Source organism: Larus michahellis, chromosome 7 (assembly GCF_964199755.1).
Source record: "Larus michahellis chromosome 7, bLarMic1.1, whole genome shotgun sequence".
In the NCBI taxonomy this organism is placed as follows: domain Eukaryota; kingdom Metazoa; phylum Chordata; class Aves; order Charadriiformes; family Laridae; genus Larus; species Larus michahellis.
In genome coordinates this window covers 39,954,407-39,971,515 of record NC_133902.1, presented here as the reverse complement: position 1 = coordinate 39,971,515, position 17,109 = coordinate 39,954,407, and the positions used below count along the sequence as shown (strand labels likewise).

At 37.0% G+C, this 17,109-nt stretch overlaps 1 protein-coding gene across 5 annotated transcripts in view; it reads left to right on the top strand.

Moving 5' to 3' along the window:
* SCN2A (sodium voltage-gated channel alpha subunit 2) overlaps positions 1-17,109 on the top strand; it is a 78,814-nt gene that overhangs the window by 58,665 nt on the left and 3,040 nt on the right. For all 5 annotated transcript variants that reach the window (XM_074595672.1, XM_074595669.1, XM_074595673.1 and 2 more), the window contains exons 18-25: positions 1,566-1,686; positions 2,064-2,218; positions 3,205-3,378; positions 5,529-5,651; positions 11,115-11,396; positions 13,775-13,828; positions 14,892-15,029; positions 16,133-16,237. In XM_074595672.1, coding sequence (XP_074451773.1) covers positions 1,566-1,686; positions 2,064-2,218; positions 3,205-3,378; positions 5,529-5,651; positions 11,115-11,396; positions 13,775-13,828; positions 14,892-15,029; positions 16,133-16,237 — 1,152 coding nt within the window. The remainder of the gene's footprint in view (positions 1-1,565; positions 1,687-2,063; positions 2,219-3,204; positions 3,379-5,528; positions 5,652-11,114; positions 11,397-13,774; positions 13,829-14,891; positions 15,030-16,132; positions 16,238-17,109) is intronic.

Sequence of the window (17,109 nt, the reverse complement as noted above, 5' to 3'; positions counted from 1 at the left end):
TCATAGATGCTAAACCTCATGCACAAACATGAGATATGAATATGTACTTTGGGATTTGCGAAGAAGCATAAAAGAAATGGGTGTGCAGATATCACCGAAATTATGTGCATAACATACCCTACAGTAAATGTGTTCATTTGTTTGGTCTTCCTCTAAAATGCGGGCTATAGTGCACCATGCTACACAAAAAACCGAAGTTAAGCCTATGTCAAAATCACAGCACTATATATTGTCAGTGTGATTGCATAAAATCAGGGTGGGGAAGAAAGGAATTACTCTTCCTCTTGTTTGAAGAACATACTTAATATTGTCTGCAGTGTAAAATTCCATTAAAGTCTTATGGTACTTTCTGTATTCACATACTTACGTTGCTTACATTTCCTTTACAAAAAAACTGTATAGAATTTTGAGCTTCTCAAATATGTTTGAAAGGAATAATGCCTCTAACTTAAGTTTTAAGTGTCAGCAAAGATGTATCTTTAATGTTACCATGGACTCTCTCTCTGTTGAACGTTAATTCCCTATAGACTGTATCCTATATCTGCTTACATCATTCCCTTTTTAAAATTAGCTACTTATCAATGCAGCCATTTTACTGATGTTATACTCCACACAGTGATAACATTAGAAGAGTCATAGAATGCCATGATCAAACTACTTTTACTTATTATAGTACTCATATTTGTCTGTTGCCAACATAATGTGATGGTCTGAAAGAATAATTTTGAAGATTTGGATTATATTATCAGTATGAGTCATTGGTGCAGGATTGGTTTATGACAGTATTGGTTTAAAAGTGTTTGTTTTCACTTTAGTCTTCCAAAAATAAAGATTTTTTTGTGGCTTTTATTGTGATCAGACATGTATGTGTACTGTACCAAAGTAATAAGTAGTTTCAAAATGCACAATAAATTCAGAAAATGCATCGGCAAGTGAGAATGCAAAATATCAGCTACTGCTCTTAAAGTAATGTGCTGCTCTTTTGGAAATAAAGAGATTTGAACTATCCTATACAACTCATAACATGTGTTTTCATGTCAATGAAAAAGAAAAGTTTATATTCACACTTTTTAGATTTCACAGACTTGATAGAAAAACATTTACCTGAGACATGAAAATACATCTGTGCAGCTTGCTGTTGGTTTGGTCATGACGTTGGAAAATTATTTATATTAATACATGCTATCTGAAGTGTAATCTAAGATGCAGCCACATGATTGGAATAATGAAACAATGCAAAGTATGGAAGGCACCCATTCCTAACTTACTGAAATTTCATTTCAGAATTCTTATGTGTGGCTCAGAATAGTAGTCTAATAATTTTAGCAATTCCTTGTATGAAAATATCAAAATATTTTCAATAGGGAAAATGCACGTGATGTAGTTTCTAATCTTGTGACCTCACCTGTGGTAGAGCAATTTGGCATAATAGATTGTAGATAAGAAATTATTTTAATTTCAGAGCACGGAATACATGCAAAATATTTTGGTATGCATTTCAGACATGGACTTTATTCAAAATAAATAAAATTGAAAAAAATAATTATGTGGGGTTTCATTCACAGAAATTAAACGCTTCCAGTTCATCAGAGGGCAGCACAGTTGATATCGGACTACCTCCAGAAGGGGAACAGCCAGAAGCAGAACCTGAAGAATCTCTGGAGCCAGAGGCTTGTTTTACAGAAGGTAGGCAAAGCAAAATATATGCAAGGTGATTAGACCTAACCGTGTTGATTTGGGCTGGATTCTATTTTTATACAAAATCAAGAAGCAGCTTTGTGATTATAGTTGTATTTTCTATTTGTATTAGTAACTCCTTCAGAGGTACTGCCATAGGTGTACTGTTCTCTTGCTCGCTCGCTCTCTCTCTCTCTTTGGAAGGTATTATAAGAGTTACCAAGCTGTAACTTCAAATATTGAAATGATAAACATCAAATAGGAGATACTTATTTACAAGCATCTATTCCAGTAGTACTGAAATAAGCCAAATGACTTCTGTTCATCGTGATTCCTAATAAATATTTACCTTATTCTGACATCTGAAAATTTATTATTGCACTTAGGCTGCGTGCGGAGATTCAAATGCTGTCAAGTCAGTGTAGAAGATGGGAAGGGGAAAATCTGGTGGAATCTTAGGAAAACCTGCTATAAGATTGTTGAACACAACTGGTTTGAGACCTTCATTGTCTTCATGATTCTTCTCAGCAGCGGTGCTCTGGTAAATTCAGTGTGGAACTATTGTGTCTATTTTAAGCAGCAAGCATTTAGAATTACAGTTAGTTATATAGCTGCAGGTAACATATCAGAATTTAATATCCAATTCATAAAAGTTCTAATGTCAACATATATCAACAAGTATTTGGTGTGTATTGTAGGATACGTAAGAGTTTGCTCATAGGCTATGAAACAAAATGTTTGGCAAGTTCAAAATGTCGTGTTAAGGGAAATAAGAAATTAGTTATATCAGGCTGGTATTCACATGTCTTTGTATTGATGATAATAGCTTTTTTTGTTTTATACACATTTAAAATAAACCACAGCTGAGCTAGGAAGTTATCAACAGCAACGTGAATTGTTAAACTGAGATGTAAGATGCCAACGTGATTCCGTCAGGTATTTTACCAGATTGATGTTAAATCAAGTGTGCTGAGTAAGTACTGAAGTAATTAAATCCTCACAGGAGGAGCAAACTATAGTGTACTTGCTACACTTGGGTCAATGCACAGTGATTCGCTGTCACTGTAGAAATTTTCTTTTGATTATTAATCTCTCTTCAGGATTGCTTTGTGTGTTGCTGTGTATAAATTGGTTTCAATTATTAGTTCCTCAAAAATTCTGCATCGCAGAGTCATTATTAAATACCTCATATAATTTTGATATAAAGTTGTAGCTACCACAAAGGAAATCCTTACGTCAATAAGCCATTGGTATCCAGGGAAATGAATGAAAATGAGATTTGGAGAATGGTATTACAGTAAGTTTCTTGAATCACTGTTCAGCTCAGCTAAAAGCTGAATATTGTGTTTGGACCCAGCTTTATGAAACAACTACAGTATGGAGTGAAAGCAGAAGTTTTGCTTGACAGGAGGATATATGCCTTATTGTCACATATATCTTTCCAATTCAAATTCTTTCTTGGCTACTTTATACCACACTGCAAATTGTAAAGACATTTAATTATACCTTCAAAAATCTCTTTCACAGGCATTTGAAGATATATACATAGAGCAACGTAAAACTATCAAGACCATGCTGGAATATGCTGACAAAGTTTTTACTTATATCTTCATTCTGGAAATGCTTTTAAAATGGGTGGCTTATGGCTTTCAAACCTATTTCACTAATGCGTGGTGCTGGCTGGACTTCCTGATTGTTGATGTATGTATTCTTTTTCATGTCCTGTTTGACAGGCACTAAAAATCAGAATATTATGTTTTCAGGATAAGTTTTCTGTTCTACTCAATGGAAACTCTATTTTAAAACTGTTGCTGTGGTATGGTTTATAATTCTGTTCAAAAAGAAGAAGTATTTAGATACACTTATTACACTAGAGATATTTTGTTGATATTCTTTAGTTTTATGGCGTTGTGACGCTTTATTGAAATTATGCTTTTTACTATTTTTTTTCACAGTGTGGAAAGGATATTGTTCATCCTCTTCAGTTTTTGCTGTATATGGAATTTAAATATTTCAAAGTAATTTATTTAAAGGTTTCTGACATTCTAATCAATTACTTTAAGTGTCCTGTCACTTTCTCTATGTAATAGGAAAGGAAAATACTCCTAGGAACGCTCAGTTCCATTGTACTATTCAGTACTCTTGCACTTTTCACTGCATCCCATGGGCAGCCTTAAAGAGACACTTGGAGAACTGTAGATGAGCTCTGTTGGAATGGGTTCCCAAATGATTTTCAAAAGGCTGCACCACCAAGGAGCAGATATACAGTATCTGAAGGAGACCTAGTGAGAAGTGCATTGTAATTTCAAGTCTACGTGCTCAACAATGTATGCACAGTACTGGGTAGCATAAATGGAAATCTACAGATCTTTAACCATATAGCAGACATCCATTTTCCTTCCATCCCCAATAGCCTGACTACATCTGTCTGTGCTAGTAGGGCATCTCTCAGTTCCGTATATGAAATTCCCCTGCAATACAAGGTAAGAATTTGCCTCGAATCACTTGTTTGCTCATTCAGAAAAGCAGCAGAATTCTGTAGAAATCGCTATGTCTGTATCTCACTAAAACTACAATGATATGATAGACTATGTAGTCTTTACTATGCAGAGCCTGGAAAGCATTATAACTTTTAAATCCATACCAGCATTGCAGATCCTATGATAAAACGTTGCTATATGCACACTTAGTATTCTGTGGTTGAGTCTGCACCATTGTAAAATATTTATTGGCTCAATCTTCAGATATATAAATTGCTATGACCAGTAGAGCTTTAGAGAGACACTGTGGACAAGGCTTTACACTGTCATTATGTTTATTGTATTTATCAACAAATGTTTAATTCTTATTCAGTAATCTGTGGTTTAGTTACTTCTGTGAACTTCATTAATTTTTCATGGCAACCTTACCCTGATGCGATTTATTTAATGGAAAAAATTAATCTCTGACGCATTTTTTTTTTAATCTTTAATCAGAGGATTGAGATAACAAAGCAAAAAGATTAATTTTTAAAAGAAAGTATTAAGAGACAACACTAAGGATGGAAGGGAAGGGCATTAAATGGAGGGAGGGAAATAAATGATGGTTATTTTTTTTTTCTTTACTAGGGCCACTCCTTCCCAATGGTTTACTATAAATAGACTTCTAACGATTATTGATGAAAGATAATTGTATTATTTATTTTACAGCTATTCTAGTTTATTTACTCATCTGCCTGCAGACCAGACCAGCGTTATGCAAGCCAGAATTGATGAAGTGGTTAAAGGAGTCACAGGGAATGTAATGAAGTGTGGATATGCCTAACAATGAAGCTTCTGCCATTGTCTAACAAACAGTTGGTTATCAGTCTTGATTAGTCTGGTTAAATCTGAACAGCACTGATAGCTATGGCTGTTGAATAAGATTTTATGGACACTAGAAAGTTACATTTGACAAAAGGCCAGGTGTGGATGTGGTTTTTGAGAGCTTTTACATTCTCATCAAGTTCTGAAGATATCATGGGAAGTCCTGACCTAAATTGACCATTCCAATTCACCCAACCTTTGGGAGTTTTCTTTTTCCATGTGACTTCACTTTCTTTAAATACCACCAAATGTTGACTGGTTTATGTGAATTTAGAAGGCATTTTTATACCATTCTACCAACATGATTTCATCAACAGGTACCTAGAATATACTTTTATTCTACTTTGTCTGACTTTAAAGATCTTTCTGCATTATAGAGGGATTCCTGGAGAAAGAGGTCCAGCCTTGAATCTTCTTGAGAAGTTCAGGGCACACATCATTCCCACCATATGTATCAAAAGGATATACAAGATGAATGAGCAATATTGCCTTTCTGTTTTTGTGTAGGTCTCTTTGGTTAGCTTAACAGCTAATGCCTTGGGCTACTCAGAACTTGGTGCGATTAAATCCCTTAGGACACTAAGAGCTTTGAGACCTCTAAGAGCCTTGTCGCGATTTGAAGGGATGAGGGTAAGACAAAATGAAAGAATCTGAAATAATGCATGCATACGCAGAAACAATGCATGCAGAATAATCAGTGACAAATCCATGCAGAAATGCTACACTATCATCCTATATATTTTACATTTATCACTAGCATATAAGCAAAAGGCTTCATCTGCTTATATGAATTCATGTGTTATTGCACACATTGTTACACTTATTTAGGCTCCTTGGCCTTTCATCCTATTTCACATTTTCCTGGAGGGCCCAAGGATTTATCAACTGCATGGATCTATGCAATGTTACTACAAAACTGAATTTATCCCATACAAATAAGTCCTGCTATAGTCAGAACAATTTTAAAAAAATACTTCCTCATAAAAGTGTGTGCACATATACACACATATATATGCACATGTGTATTTCATACAAGTATAGAATACCACATGTAGTCTATCAAATATCTTTTAACCTACTATTCTGTAAATATTAATCGGGACTTTCTGCTACAGTTTAAAATTTTTGTAATTAATTCCTATATTAATAAGTAAATTGGCAGTGTTAAAATACCTTCTCTCTTTCAGATTAGAACTATTGCATTCTATTTAAGACTTTTCTAATATATCAAAGATGGAGCTGGTTTTATGATTTCTGGCCTAAATTGGTTGCTTACTGCTTTCCATATTGATTTTAAAATGTTGATTATGATCTATAGAGCACTAAGCAGGCTGAAAACATATCAGAAGACTTTTGCTGACAGAGTTGGGTATATTTGAGAAGTTACCGTCCCCATCTGTTTGCTGTATCAGTTAGCAAAGCTGAGACCCTCAGGTGCGCAGCTGGGCTCTCAGTCTATTCCAGTGCAAAGTCAGACTGATTAGTTTAGATTGCTTCTTTAGTGCACTGAAATGGTCAAAGACCTTACACATTCTGCTATGACATGAAAGCTCTAGAAATATTTCTCTTAGGGGCAGTAGTCAACAATTGGAGATGGTCGATATTTCTAGCTCCAGTCACAAGAAAATGTCTGACATACACCTTCAGGGTCCATCTGTCTGCCTTGGACATATTGCTGTAGATCTAATCAGCAGATGCACCTGAGCTGAAGCCCTATTGCTGTAATTAAAAGGGATCCTTGTGTGAGCTCCCTGCAGCAATCACTGATCTTTGGCACCCCAGGTTATAAGCTGATTAGCAAATTTATGAGTCAACTACAAATTGGTGAGCTGAAGAAAATGTGATGCTCTGTGTGTGGAAAGTAAAAGACTTCAACCAAAAAGGAAACAGGCTTTCATTAAAGGTTATAAATTCAAATAGAAAATACCGCTTCCTTGCCTCCAACAAATTTCTAGAGCTTTGCTGAAGCAAATTTGAAAATTTGCAATACTTATATCAGTAAAAGGCCTATCTAAAACCTCAATGATATCTTTCTAAAAAAACCCCCATTAGTTCTTGTTTTTTTATGAGAATGATTAACAAAAAAAAAAAAGAATACAAAATACTAAAAATTTTATATGCACAGTAAATTGCTTAGGTGGCAATTTAATGTGGCAAGGAAAAAGCAATCACTTTGTCATGAAAGTTTATGGGTAATTTTCAATCCTATAACTTCCATGTTGGTGTAAACTTTACCTGCTGATTTGATCCTGATCTGCTAACTGTATCTTTCTGTAAAATACCCAGATAAGGCAGAGATTTATAACTTTAGCAAAAGATATAATAAAAAGTAATGGATAAAGTTATATAACTTCAAAGTAGAAATGTGACCTATATTTTTATGAGTTAGGCAATTAACCATTGAAATTTTTCTATGGATATAATGAATTTTGCCTTATTTAAAGTAATTAATTTCAGGCTCAATGTCTTTAAAGATACAGTAGCTCAAGTTGGTGAAGAAATTAGTATGAGAAGATTTTAAGGTCTGATACATGGAAATTCAAGATATCTGTTCATAACAGTAATTTCATTGGTGTTTAACATCTATGACCTGAAAATATGACAATATAGTATGGTGCGCATATTTGGATAGGCACTTAAAATTAGAATCATAGAATCACAGAATAATTTAGGTTGGAAAAGACATTTAAGATCATCAAGTCCAATTGTTAACCTAACACTGCCAAGACCACCGCTAAACCATGTCCCTAAGCACCACGTCTACATGTCTTTTAAAGACCTCTAGGGATGGTCACTCAACCGCTTCCCTGGACAGACTATTCTAATGCTTAACAAACCCTTTCAGTGAAGAATTTTTTCCTAATATCCAGTCTAAACCTCCCCTGGTGCAACTTGAGGCTGTTTCCTCTTGTCTGATTGCTTGTTGCTTGCGAGAAGAAACCAACACCCATCTCGCTACAGCCTTCTTTCAGGTAGTTATAGAGAGCGATAAGGCCTCCCCTCAGCCTCCCTTTCTCCAGGCTAAACAATCCCAGTTCCCTCAGCCGCTCCTCATAACACTTGTGCTCTAGACTCTTCACCAGCTTCACTGCCCTTCTCTGGACATGCTCCAGCACCTCAATGTCTTTCTTGCTGTGAGGGGCCCAAAACCGAACGCAATACTTGAGGTGCGGCCTCACCAGCACCGAGTACAGGGGGACAATCACTTCCCTAGTCTTACTGGCCACACTACTTTTGATACAAACCAGGATGCTTTCTTGGCCACCAAATTACTTCTAGTGAGCATTATATTTCCTATATACAAGCAAGAAATGCCATTTGACACATCTAAGATTTTTAATCCAACGTACTATTCTCTAGGATCAGGACTTGTGCCTGTCCAAAGTAATAATTAATAGAAAACATTACCCCTGTGGAAAACATGATGTTTCACCTGCATCTTCCCACCACTACTATTGCTAGGGCAAATACACTTTAATTTGCACTTGCAGCTTCATGAAAGCAGGCTTTGGGAGTATAATTAATCTGTCTATGCTCTGTCCCAAGCAGTATCACTCACTGCTACGTGGTGCTAGGCGCATACTACCTTTTTTCAACCAGTAAACGATGCTTTTAATGTCTTTCTAATGCTTTCCCTGCTTTCACTTGCTGTCAGGCCTTGCCCTGTTTTCTCACACTCCTACTCCCAATGGAAGCTAGGAGGTGTCTGGATCAGTGTTTTCAGTGATGTTCACCAGTATGTTTTCAGTGTCTTCAAATGATTCATATTACAAGCTGGTCCCCCTATAGCTTCAGGGCTCAGACTGAAAACAGAGAAAGTAGGTTAGCTGTAGAAATCCAGCAATTAAAGAAAGAATAAAGAAAGAATAACATAAGGGGACCTGCAGCTGTAGCAGAAAGAGGAACAGCATTCTTGGGTGTAATGAGACTGAAAGCTCGAGGACAAATATTTTCACTTCATTAACTATCCCTTTACATCTCAATAATTATTCCTGTTGGATGATATTATTACATTTAAGAAATCTACTTATATTTTTAAGTAGAAAAACTGAGATAACTTTATAAATTATAAATATAAATAAATAATATATAAATAAAAATAATGTAAAACAACTAATATACATTTGGAAAATATTCCCAAATTGGGAAAAAATTTTGCCATTTATTATTCCAATCAAACTTCCCACTAAAATCAGTGAATTAATGGATTTCCAATTTAAACTACTTCAGCATTATTATTAAACTATTCATTTGTTTGGGTCAAACTACTCCTCATGGCCTTCCAGAGCCATGTCATTACAAAGCTGAGAGTACGGGTCTGTAAACATAAGACAGCACTGTTGAAATAGTCAGAAGAGATTTATCCATTAGTGAGGGAATCCTCTAACCCAGCTGATGAGTGATAAAATGCGATATTATTTCTGCTTATTGATTTATAATAGGTATTGCTAAGGAAATTTTTAGTATGAGTAAGAAACTATTTAGATTTTTTTTTTTTAATTTCCCATTAGAAATAAAGACTTAATACAACACATGATTTAAAATATGTGGCAAAAAAAAAGCATGGAAGCTTTGGACTTCATCATCTATCCTGTGGTTTTATAGAGTCATTGAGTAATTGACATTGAAAGTAACCTCATTTGGTCCAGCTCCTAAATGTAACATCACAGCAATTTCAATGAAGTCCCAAAGGATATCAAATATTGTCCAAAGTGTGTATCATCCCAAAGAGGTATTGTTTTGGCAGGAATGGAGCCCTGAAAGCAAAAAAAGTATTTCTCCTTTCCTTCAGACCAAGTCTGCTATGTGGTATGAATGGTGGTGGTTCATCACCTACTTTAACATTCAAAGGTTTTATTTTCTATTCTGTAAAATGGCAAGGAATGAAAGGTGATCTACCTAGATGACTAATTTTACAAGTAATTGATTCTATGGAACCTATTAATTGTAGATATAAATGTAATGCCAAAATATTTTAAAGGCTTAACCTACATATTTGTATTCCAAATAGAAACAAATAGCACAGTATGCTAGAGGATCTGTTGTAGTACCTACATCATATAATCTAAATTAATTATAAATAATCTAATCTGTGTAATACCTATGTCCTGCATTTTTAAAATGAAAACTTCATTAGGTTTTAAGGATCTGATTCAGTTGTTTTGGCAAAATTGGCAGCAGCACTCCATAGTTATTAAATTTTACATTGTTAGACTTACTTACAAACAGATTTAAAATACAAGTTAACTAATTTAGCAGTTCATCAATTTAATCATTAAATAAATCATTCTCATTCACAATGGACCTACTTTCTCCCTAATTTTATTTTCTTTACTATTTTATTTTTATTCTGGTGTGGTTTTAATCATCGTTCATCATCATACGTGAACTCTTCATGATTTTCTTTCCTGAAGACTGATTTTCCCCAAAATTCATTTGGGAATTAAATCAAGTCTCATCCTTCTTCAAGTCTTACCTGCCACTTGCCTGAATGCTACCAGCTTTTGTGTTCAGATACTCAGCTGGTTTCCTGGTTTGAACGTGTCTGCTTTTAGGATTTTATATATGACCATCGAAATGAACATACATACATCCCTGAGTTTTCTTTTATTTAAAAGAAGTCTTAAAATTACTTTTAAAAATTTCCTCAGCAATATTGATTCAGACTGTTTATCTGGTAAACATGTAATAGAAAAAAGTTTGTTGTGTTTGATGCAGTCAGTCATTAGAAATATTATGGATATGGTTTTGCAGATATACATTAAGTAAATATTCTAAAAAGAATTAATAAATGCTGATTTTTTCTGGTGTTTTTTTTTTCTTTTTAGTTCATTTTACCTGTTTGGTGTTTTTTCCCATTCTTTAAAGCTACCATTTGCTACTGTTTTTATGTTTTTCCTTCTAGTTATGTTGACATTTTATCTTTCCTCTATACTGCTTTTCTTACTTGTTATTCTCAACAATTAAAAAAGTGTAACACAGATATTAGAATTAAAATAAAGTGTTACATTTAAGAAAAGTTGATGAAGTGTTTGTAAGATACTGATGCCTGTGTTCTTACACAGTCTTTCTTTGGTTTCATTTGTACTCTAGGTGGTTGTGAATGCCCTCTTAGGAGCAATTCCATCCATTATGAATGTGCTGCTTGTTTGCCTTATATTCTGGCTGATCTTCAGTATCATGGGAGTAAATCTATTTGCTGGAAAATTTTACTACTGTGTTAACACTACAACTGATGAGAGGTTTGATATCAGCCAAATCAACAACTACAGTCAATGTGAGGAGCTCATAAAAAACAATGAAACTGCCCGATGGAAGAATGTGAAGGTTAACTTTGATAATGTAGGCCTTGGTTATCTTTCTCTGCTTCAAGTGGTAAGTCACCACTCCTTAATTTCTATTTCTATATCTCTATTTTTACTTGTAACAGTAAAAAGTAATTTTTCGTTGTTTCTTTCATAGAATAGCTTGGGTTGGAAGGGACCTTTAAGGGTCCCTACTCCAACCCCTCTGCAATGAGCAGGGACATCTTCAACTAGATCAGGTTGCTCAGAGTCCCATCCAGCCTGGCCTTGAATGTTTCCAGGGATGGGGCATTGACCACCTCTCTGGGCAACCTGTGCCAGTGTTTCATCACCCTCATTGTGAAAAATTTCTTCCTTATATCTAGTCTAAATCTACCCTCTTTTAGTTTAAAACCATTACCCCTTGTCCTATCACAACAGGCCTGCTAAAAAGTTTGTCCCCATCTTTCTTATAAGCCCCCTTTATATACTGTAAGGCTGCAATAAGGTCTCCCTGGAGCCTTCTCTTCTCCAGGCTGAACAACCCCAACTCTCTAAGCCGGTCCTCATAGGAGAGGTGCTCCATCCCTCTGATCATTTTTGTGTCCTTCCTCTGGACCTGCTCCAACCGGTCCATGTCTTTCCTGTGCTGAGGGCTCCAGAGCTGGACGCAGTACTCCTGGTAGTGTCTCACCAGAGCAGAGTAGAGGGGCAGAATCACCTCCCTTGACCTGCTGGCCATGCTTCTTTTGATGCAAGGATCTAGTCCAACCCCCTTGCAGTAAGCAGGCACATCTTCAATGAGATCAGGTTGCTCAGAGCCTCATCAAGCCTGGCCTTGAATGTCTCCAGGGATGGGGCCTCCACCACCTCTCTGGGCAGCTTGTTCCAGTGTCTCACCACCCTCGTTGTAAAGAACTTCTTCCTAATGTCTAATCTAAACCTACCCTGCTCTAGTTTAAAACCGTTGCCACTCATCCTATCGCTACATGCCCTTGCAAACAGCCCCTCCCCAGCTTTTCTGCAGGTCCCCTTCAGGTACTGGAAGGCTGCTATAAGGTCTCCCCAGAGCCTTCTCTTCTCCAGGCTGAACAAACCCAACTCTCTCAGCCTGTCTTCATAGGAGAGGTGCTCCAGCCCTTTGATCATCTTCATGGGCCTCCTCTGGACCCGCTGTAACAGGTCCATATCATTCCTGTGCTTAGGGCTCCAGGTGGGGTCTCACGAGAGCAGAGTAGAGGGGGAGAATCACCTCTCTGGATCTGCTGGCCATGGTTCTTTTGATGTAGCCCAGGATGCAATTTGCCTTCTGGGCTGCAAGTGCACATTGTTGGCTCATGTCCAGCTTTTCATCCACCAGTACCCCCAAGTCCTTTTCCACAGTGCTGCTGTCTATCACGTCATCCCCCAGCCTGTATTGATAGTCCTGACCCAAGTGTAGGACCTTGCACTTGGCCTTGTTGAACTTCATAAGGTTTGCTTGGGCCCACCTCTCTAGCTCATCCACGTCCCTCTGGGTGATATCCTGTCCCTCTGGCATGTTGACCGCACCACTCTTGGTGTCATCGGCAAACTTGCTGAGGTTGCACTTGATCCCACTGTCTAAATCATTGATGAAGATATTGAACAGCACTTGTCCCAGAACGGATCCCTGAGGGACACCACTTGTGACCCCTCTCCATCTGGACATCGGGCCATTGACCACTACCCTCTGGATGCGACCATCCAGCCAGTTCCTTATCCACCGAACAGTCCACCCATCAAATCCATATCTCTCCAAGTTAGAGTGAAGGATGTTGTGGGGGACCATGTCAAAGGCCTTGCAGAAGTCCAGATAGATGATATCCGTAGCTCTCCCCTTGTCCACTGATGCAGTCACTCCATTGTAGAAAGCCACCAGGTTGGTCAGGCAGGACTTGCCTCTGGTAAAGCCATGCTGGCTGTCTCAAATCACCTCCTTGTCTTCCATGTGCCTTAGCATAGCTTCTAGGAGGATCTGTTCCATGACCTTCCCAGGCACAGAGCTGAGGCTGACAGGGCAGTAATTCCCGGGGTCCTCCTTTCTACCCTTTTTAAAAATGGGTGTAATGTTTCCCTTTTTCCTGTCACCAGGGACTTCAGCTGACTGCCATGACTTTTCAAAGATCATGGAGAGTGGCTTGGCAACTACATCAGCCAATTCCCTCAGGACTCTGGGATGCATCTCATCAGGTCCCATAGATATCAGATATTACTCATAATTGATAAAAGTTCTTAATACATGCTGTGTCCCCTATGGTCAGAATTTGCTTGACATTCTCATATAAGAATAAAACATACAATAGAAGGCAAGAGTCACCTATTAACATTGCACTGTGCTGGTGTTTATGATGAGCCCTAAAGACACTTAGCCTTCAGCTCTTAAACAATGTTTATGACAAGCCATTTTCCAGGAAAAGCTTGAGGTAAACACCAGTATTCTGTTTACAGGCTACTTTTAAAGGATGGATGGATATCATGTACGCAGCTGTTGATTCTCGTAATGTAAGTATAGTCCCTTGACTCCATTTGTTTTGACTGTAGAGCTCCAAGATTTAAGAATGTAATTTTAACATCTTTCAGAAATAACAGTAAAAATGAGAGAACGAGTTGTTTTTATAGTTTTGTAGTTAAAGAAAATGGAAACCATAGGAAAAATACAAGAGACAAGGAAAGCAGAGAAGTAGTCCTAAAGGATTCCATGTTCTTTATGGTGCCATCAGACCAAATTTCCTCAATTCCACAGCAGACTTAACTATTGCCATGAAATGCCTTTTCTTCCTGTCATTATGTGCATTGAGACATTATTTACATTTGGAAACAGACACTAATACACAGCTTAGAGATGATTTTCTGTAACATTGATATTTTTTTAAAGTTAAGACTTCCACTGTGGTGTGCAAGCTGCCTGAGACCTTTCTTCAGGGCACAGTTCCTATTCTTAACTCGGCCTGTGCATTTTCATACCAGTTTGCCCTCCCCTTGCTCCCTTGGTGCAAGTTGTCCTCTAGTTCTAAGTAGACAACAGAATAAACTATACTAGTAAAGCTCTAGCTTTTTTGGTAAGCTATACTGACAGCAGGACGCCTGTTGTAGTATAGTAAATATGCTTAGAAAATATACTTTATCTCAACATGGCTTGGAGGCCTCTCTTCCATAATCCAGGGCAGTCTCCTAAGTACCTATAGCAGTGAAAGCTCCACAAGCCCTCATCAGGAGCCTCCCGCGAGATATACAGAAAAGTTTGCAGCTTTACGAGCTGGTGTTTCTGGTTGTCTATAGACTCAGGCAGATAGTACTATACTAGTTTAAACCAATTGTGTCTTCGGTATGTATTCTACGCTCATATAGGCCAGTTAAATTTTTTAAAATGAAATATCCAGTTTGATAGCAAAGTTATTTTTCAAGAATGTAACGTCATAGATTGAAGATCAGTGGCATAGGTATGTGGGAACTTGACCATAAGAAGCAAAGATCAGAGTGAGAGAGCCCTAAATTCTATTCAGCAGATATTTGATTCTGTGCTCACAGTCAAACTAGGGCTTAGTTTCTATGCCTTTTTTTGCAGGTTTTGGATCAGCCTAAGTATGAAGATAACCTGTACATGTATCTTTACTTTGTCATCTTTATCATCTTTGGATCATTCTTTACCTTGAACCTTTTCATTGGTGTCATCATAGACAATTTCAACCAGCAGAAAAAGAAGATAAGTACTTCATCATTATTCTGAAAAGAAAGCTAAAAAAAATGCTTATTTTTGGTCCACACACAATAACTTTATTCATAAAATACTATGTTTTCATTCTATGATAAATTAATATGTGCTCTGCATATTAAATACATTAAATAATCCAAGCTTATGATTTGGCTTTATGAGGGTTTGATGGACAAGTGACAATATATGTCTGTCCATGATTAGTGAAATACCCAATGTATCTTTGTAAAGATGTGAATTTGGGGCTGGAGTCTATAATAGACTCATAAGAAGGCTAACCATTGAAATAGCTAAAGGTAGCTATAAACCCTCTTCGCTATACTACCTTCATGCCTCAGAGCTCAGCAGCTGAGATTTCTGAACTCTAGTAATAAACATTGTATTATCTTTATTTGTACTCTTTGGTCTTCGTACTTTGTCAACGCTGCCTCAAAAAGTATCAGTCTTTCAGCTGCAGAACTTAACTAAAGTATCTGGCTACACAAAGTATTATTGGAATGGTGAAAACACTTTTGGATCCATGTGCTGAAATGGGTTGAGATGGAGAGAAATTGGCTTTTATTTTCTACTGTTCCACATAGTATTTCCAGGATCTCCTGCTTCAAGTCCTGCCCCAGTGGAGGGAGAAGAAGAGGTTGTGAAATATGACCATCTAGATACCTTCTAATTCTCCTTTGGTATCATAGATGCCAGTTCTGAAATTTTGCCAAAATTTACTCTAGAGGAAAAACAAGAGAAGGGGATTGGAATATTGTATTAGTTTGTACCTCTGTCATAAGTGATGGAATTTAGGAGAACAAAGAAAAAGCCCCTCTCCTTCCTCTGTACCTCCTCTCTTCCCAATGAAAAACAGAGGTCTACCACAAACAACGCGAGTTCAAGAGCCTCTCAAAAATACATCCTAAACATTAAGAGTGGAATATGTAAAGTACCAAAGTACTAATAATCGTGATAAAAGGGGATTTTTATGTCTGTCCTAACTTTTCCCACAGATAAGAATGTGAACAAGAATGATTACTGCTATTCAGTATCTTTGTTTATAAGTAATCAATAGAGATACATGATTGTAACCAGTTTTTGTCTCTTTGGTTTACTTTGGAGGTCAAGACATTTTTATGACAGAAGAACAGAAGAAATACTACAATGCAATGAAAAAATTGGGTTCAAAGAAACCACAAAAGCCTATACCTCGACCAGCAGTAAGAATAAAAGTCTTTACTCTTATTTTTACATTTATTTAAAAATTGGATTGTTTCAATTATACCTTAGTCTGAATTAAGGTGTAAGCTAAAAAAGCAAGTGATGTAAGAAAAGCCTTATTCACCTGAAATCAATTTTTTTCATTTTTCTGGTCTGAATATGGAGGACTCTACCCTCTCCTTTTTCCCCCCTCATTTTCTCTCTGCTGATGGCAATGACATTTTATGTGACATTTTTTTCAAAACACTGATTTGACTAGAACAATTAAATGTGGTAGTGTATTTGTCAAAATATGTGAAAGCCTTAGGGCACAGGCTTTTTCAATCATCAAGGAAGACTCTGAAACTGCTTTATAGGGGCAAGTTACTGTATCATTGCCTGAAAAAAGGTCCTTTTGCCCCTCACATTCCTGTTGCACAATCCATACAATGGTTTGCTCTCCTGAGCAGGGCTACCCTAGCACTACAGAGCAGGGTTTGGCTGGGGCAGAGTGATTCCAGCTCCACAGTTCTACTTCGAATTGTGGAACCCGCTCAGTGGCAAGTCCAGTCATCAGTAAATTCTGGTCTCTAAAGCTGAAAAATGGAAGATTTTTTTTAAAGGTGGTTTTGGTGGCATGAAGACCACTGAACTCGGGGCTTGACAAGTTTTCTGGCAAATTAAGTGCTATTGACTCTCATCCTGCCTAGCCCACCTCCCACCCCCATCCCATTTTTTTTTTTTTAAATTTTGCCAACTAAGCATTCAGTTAATAGTCTATGTCATAAAAGGTTACAGCAAACTAGTTCAGGGCAGCAAAGTCTCCTTTGTAGCTTTGAAAAAATGCACCATGCATATTTTGAAATCATCCCTTTAATGCTTATAAACACAG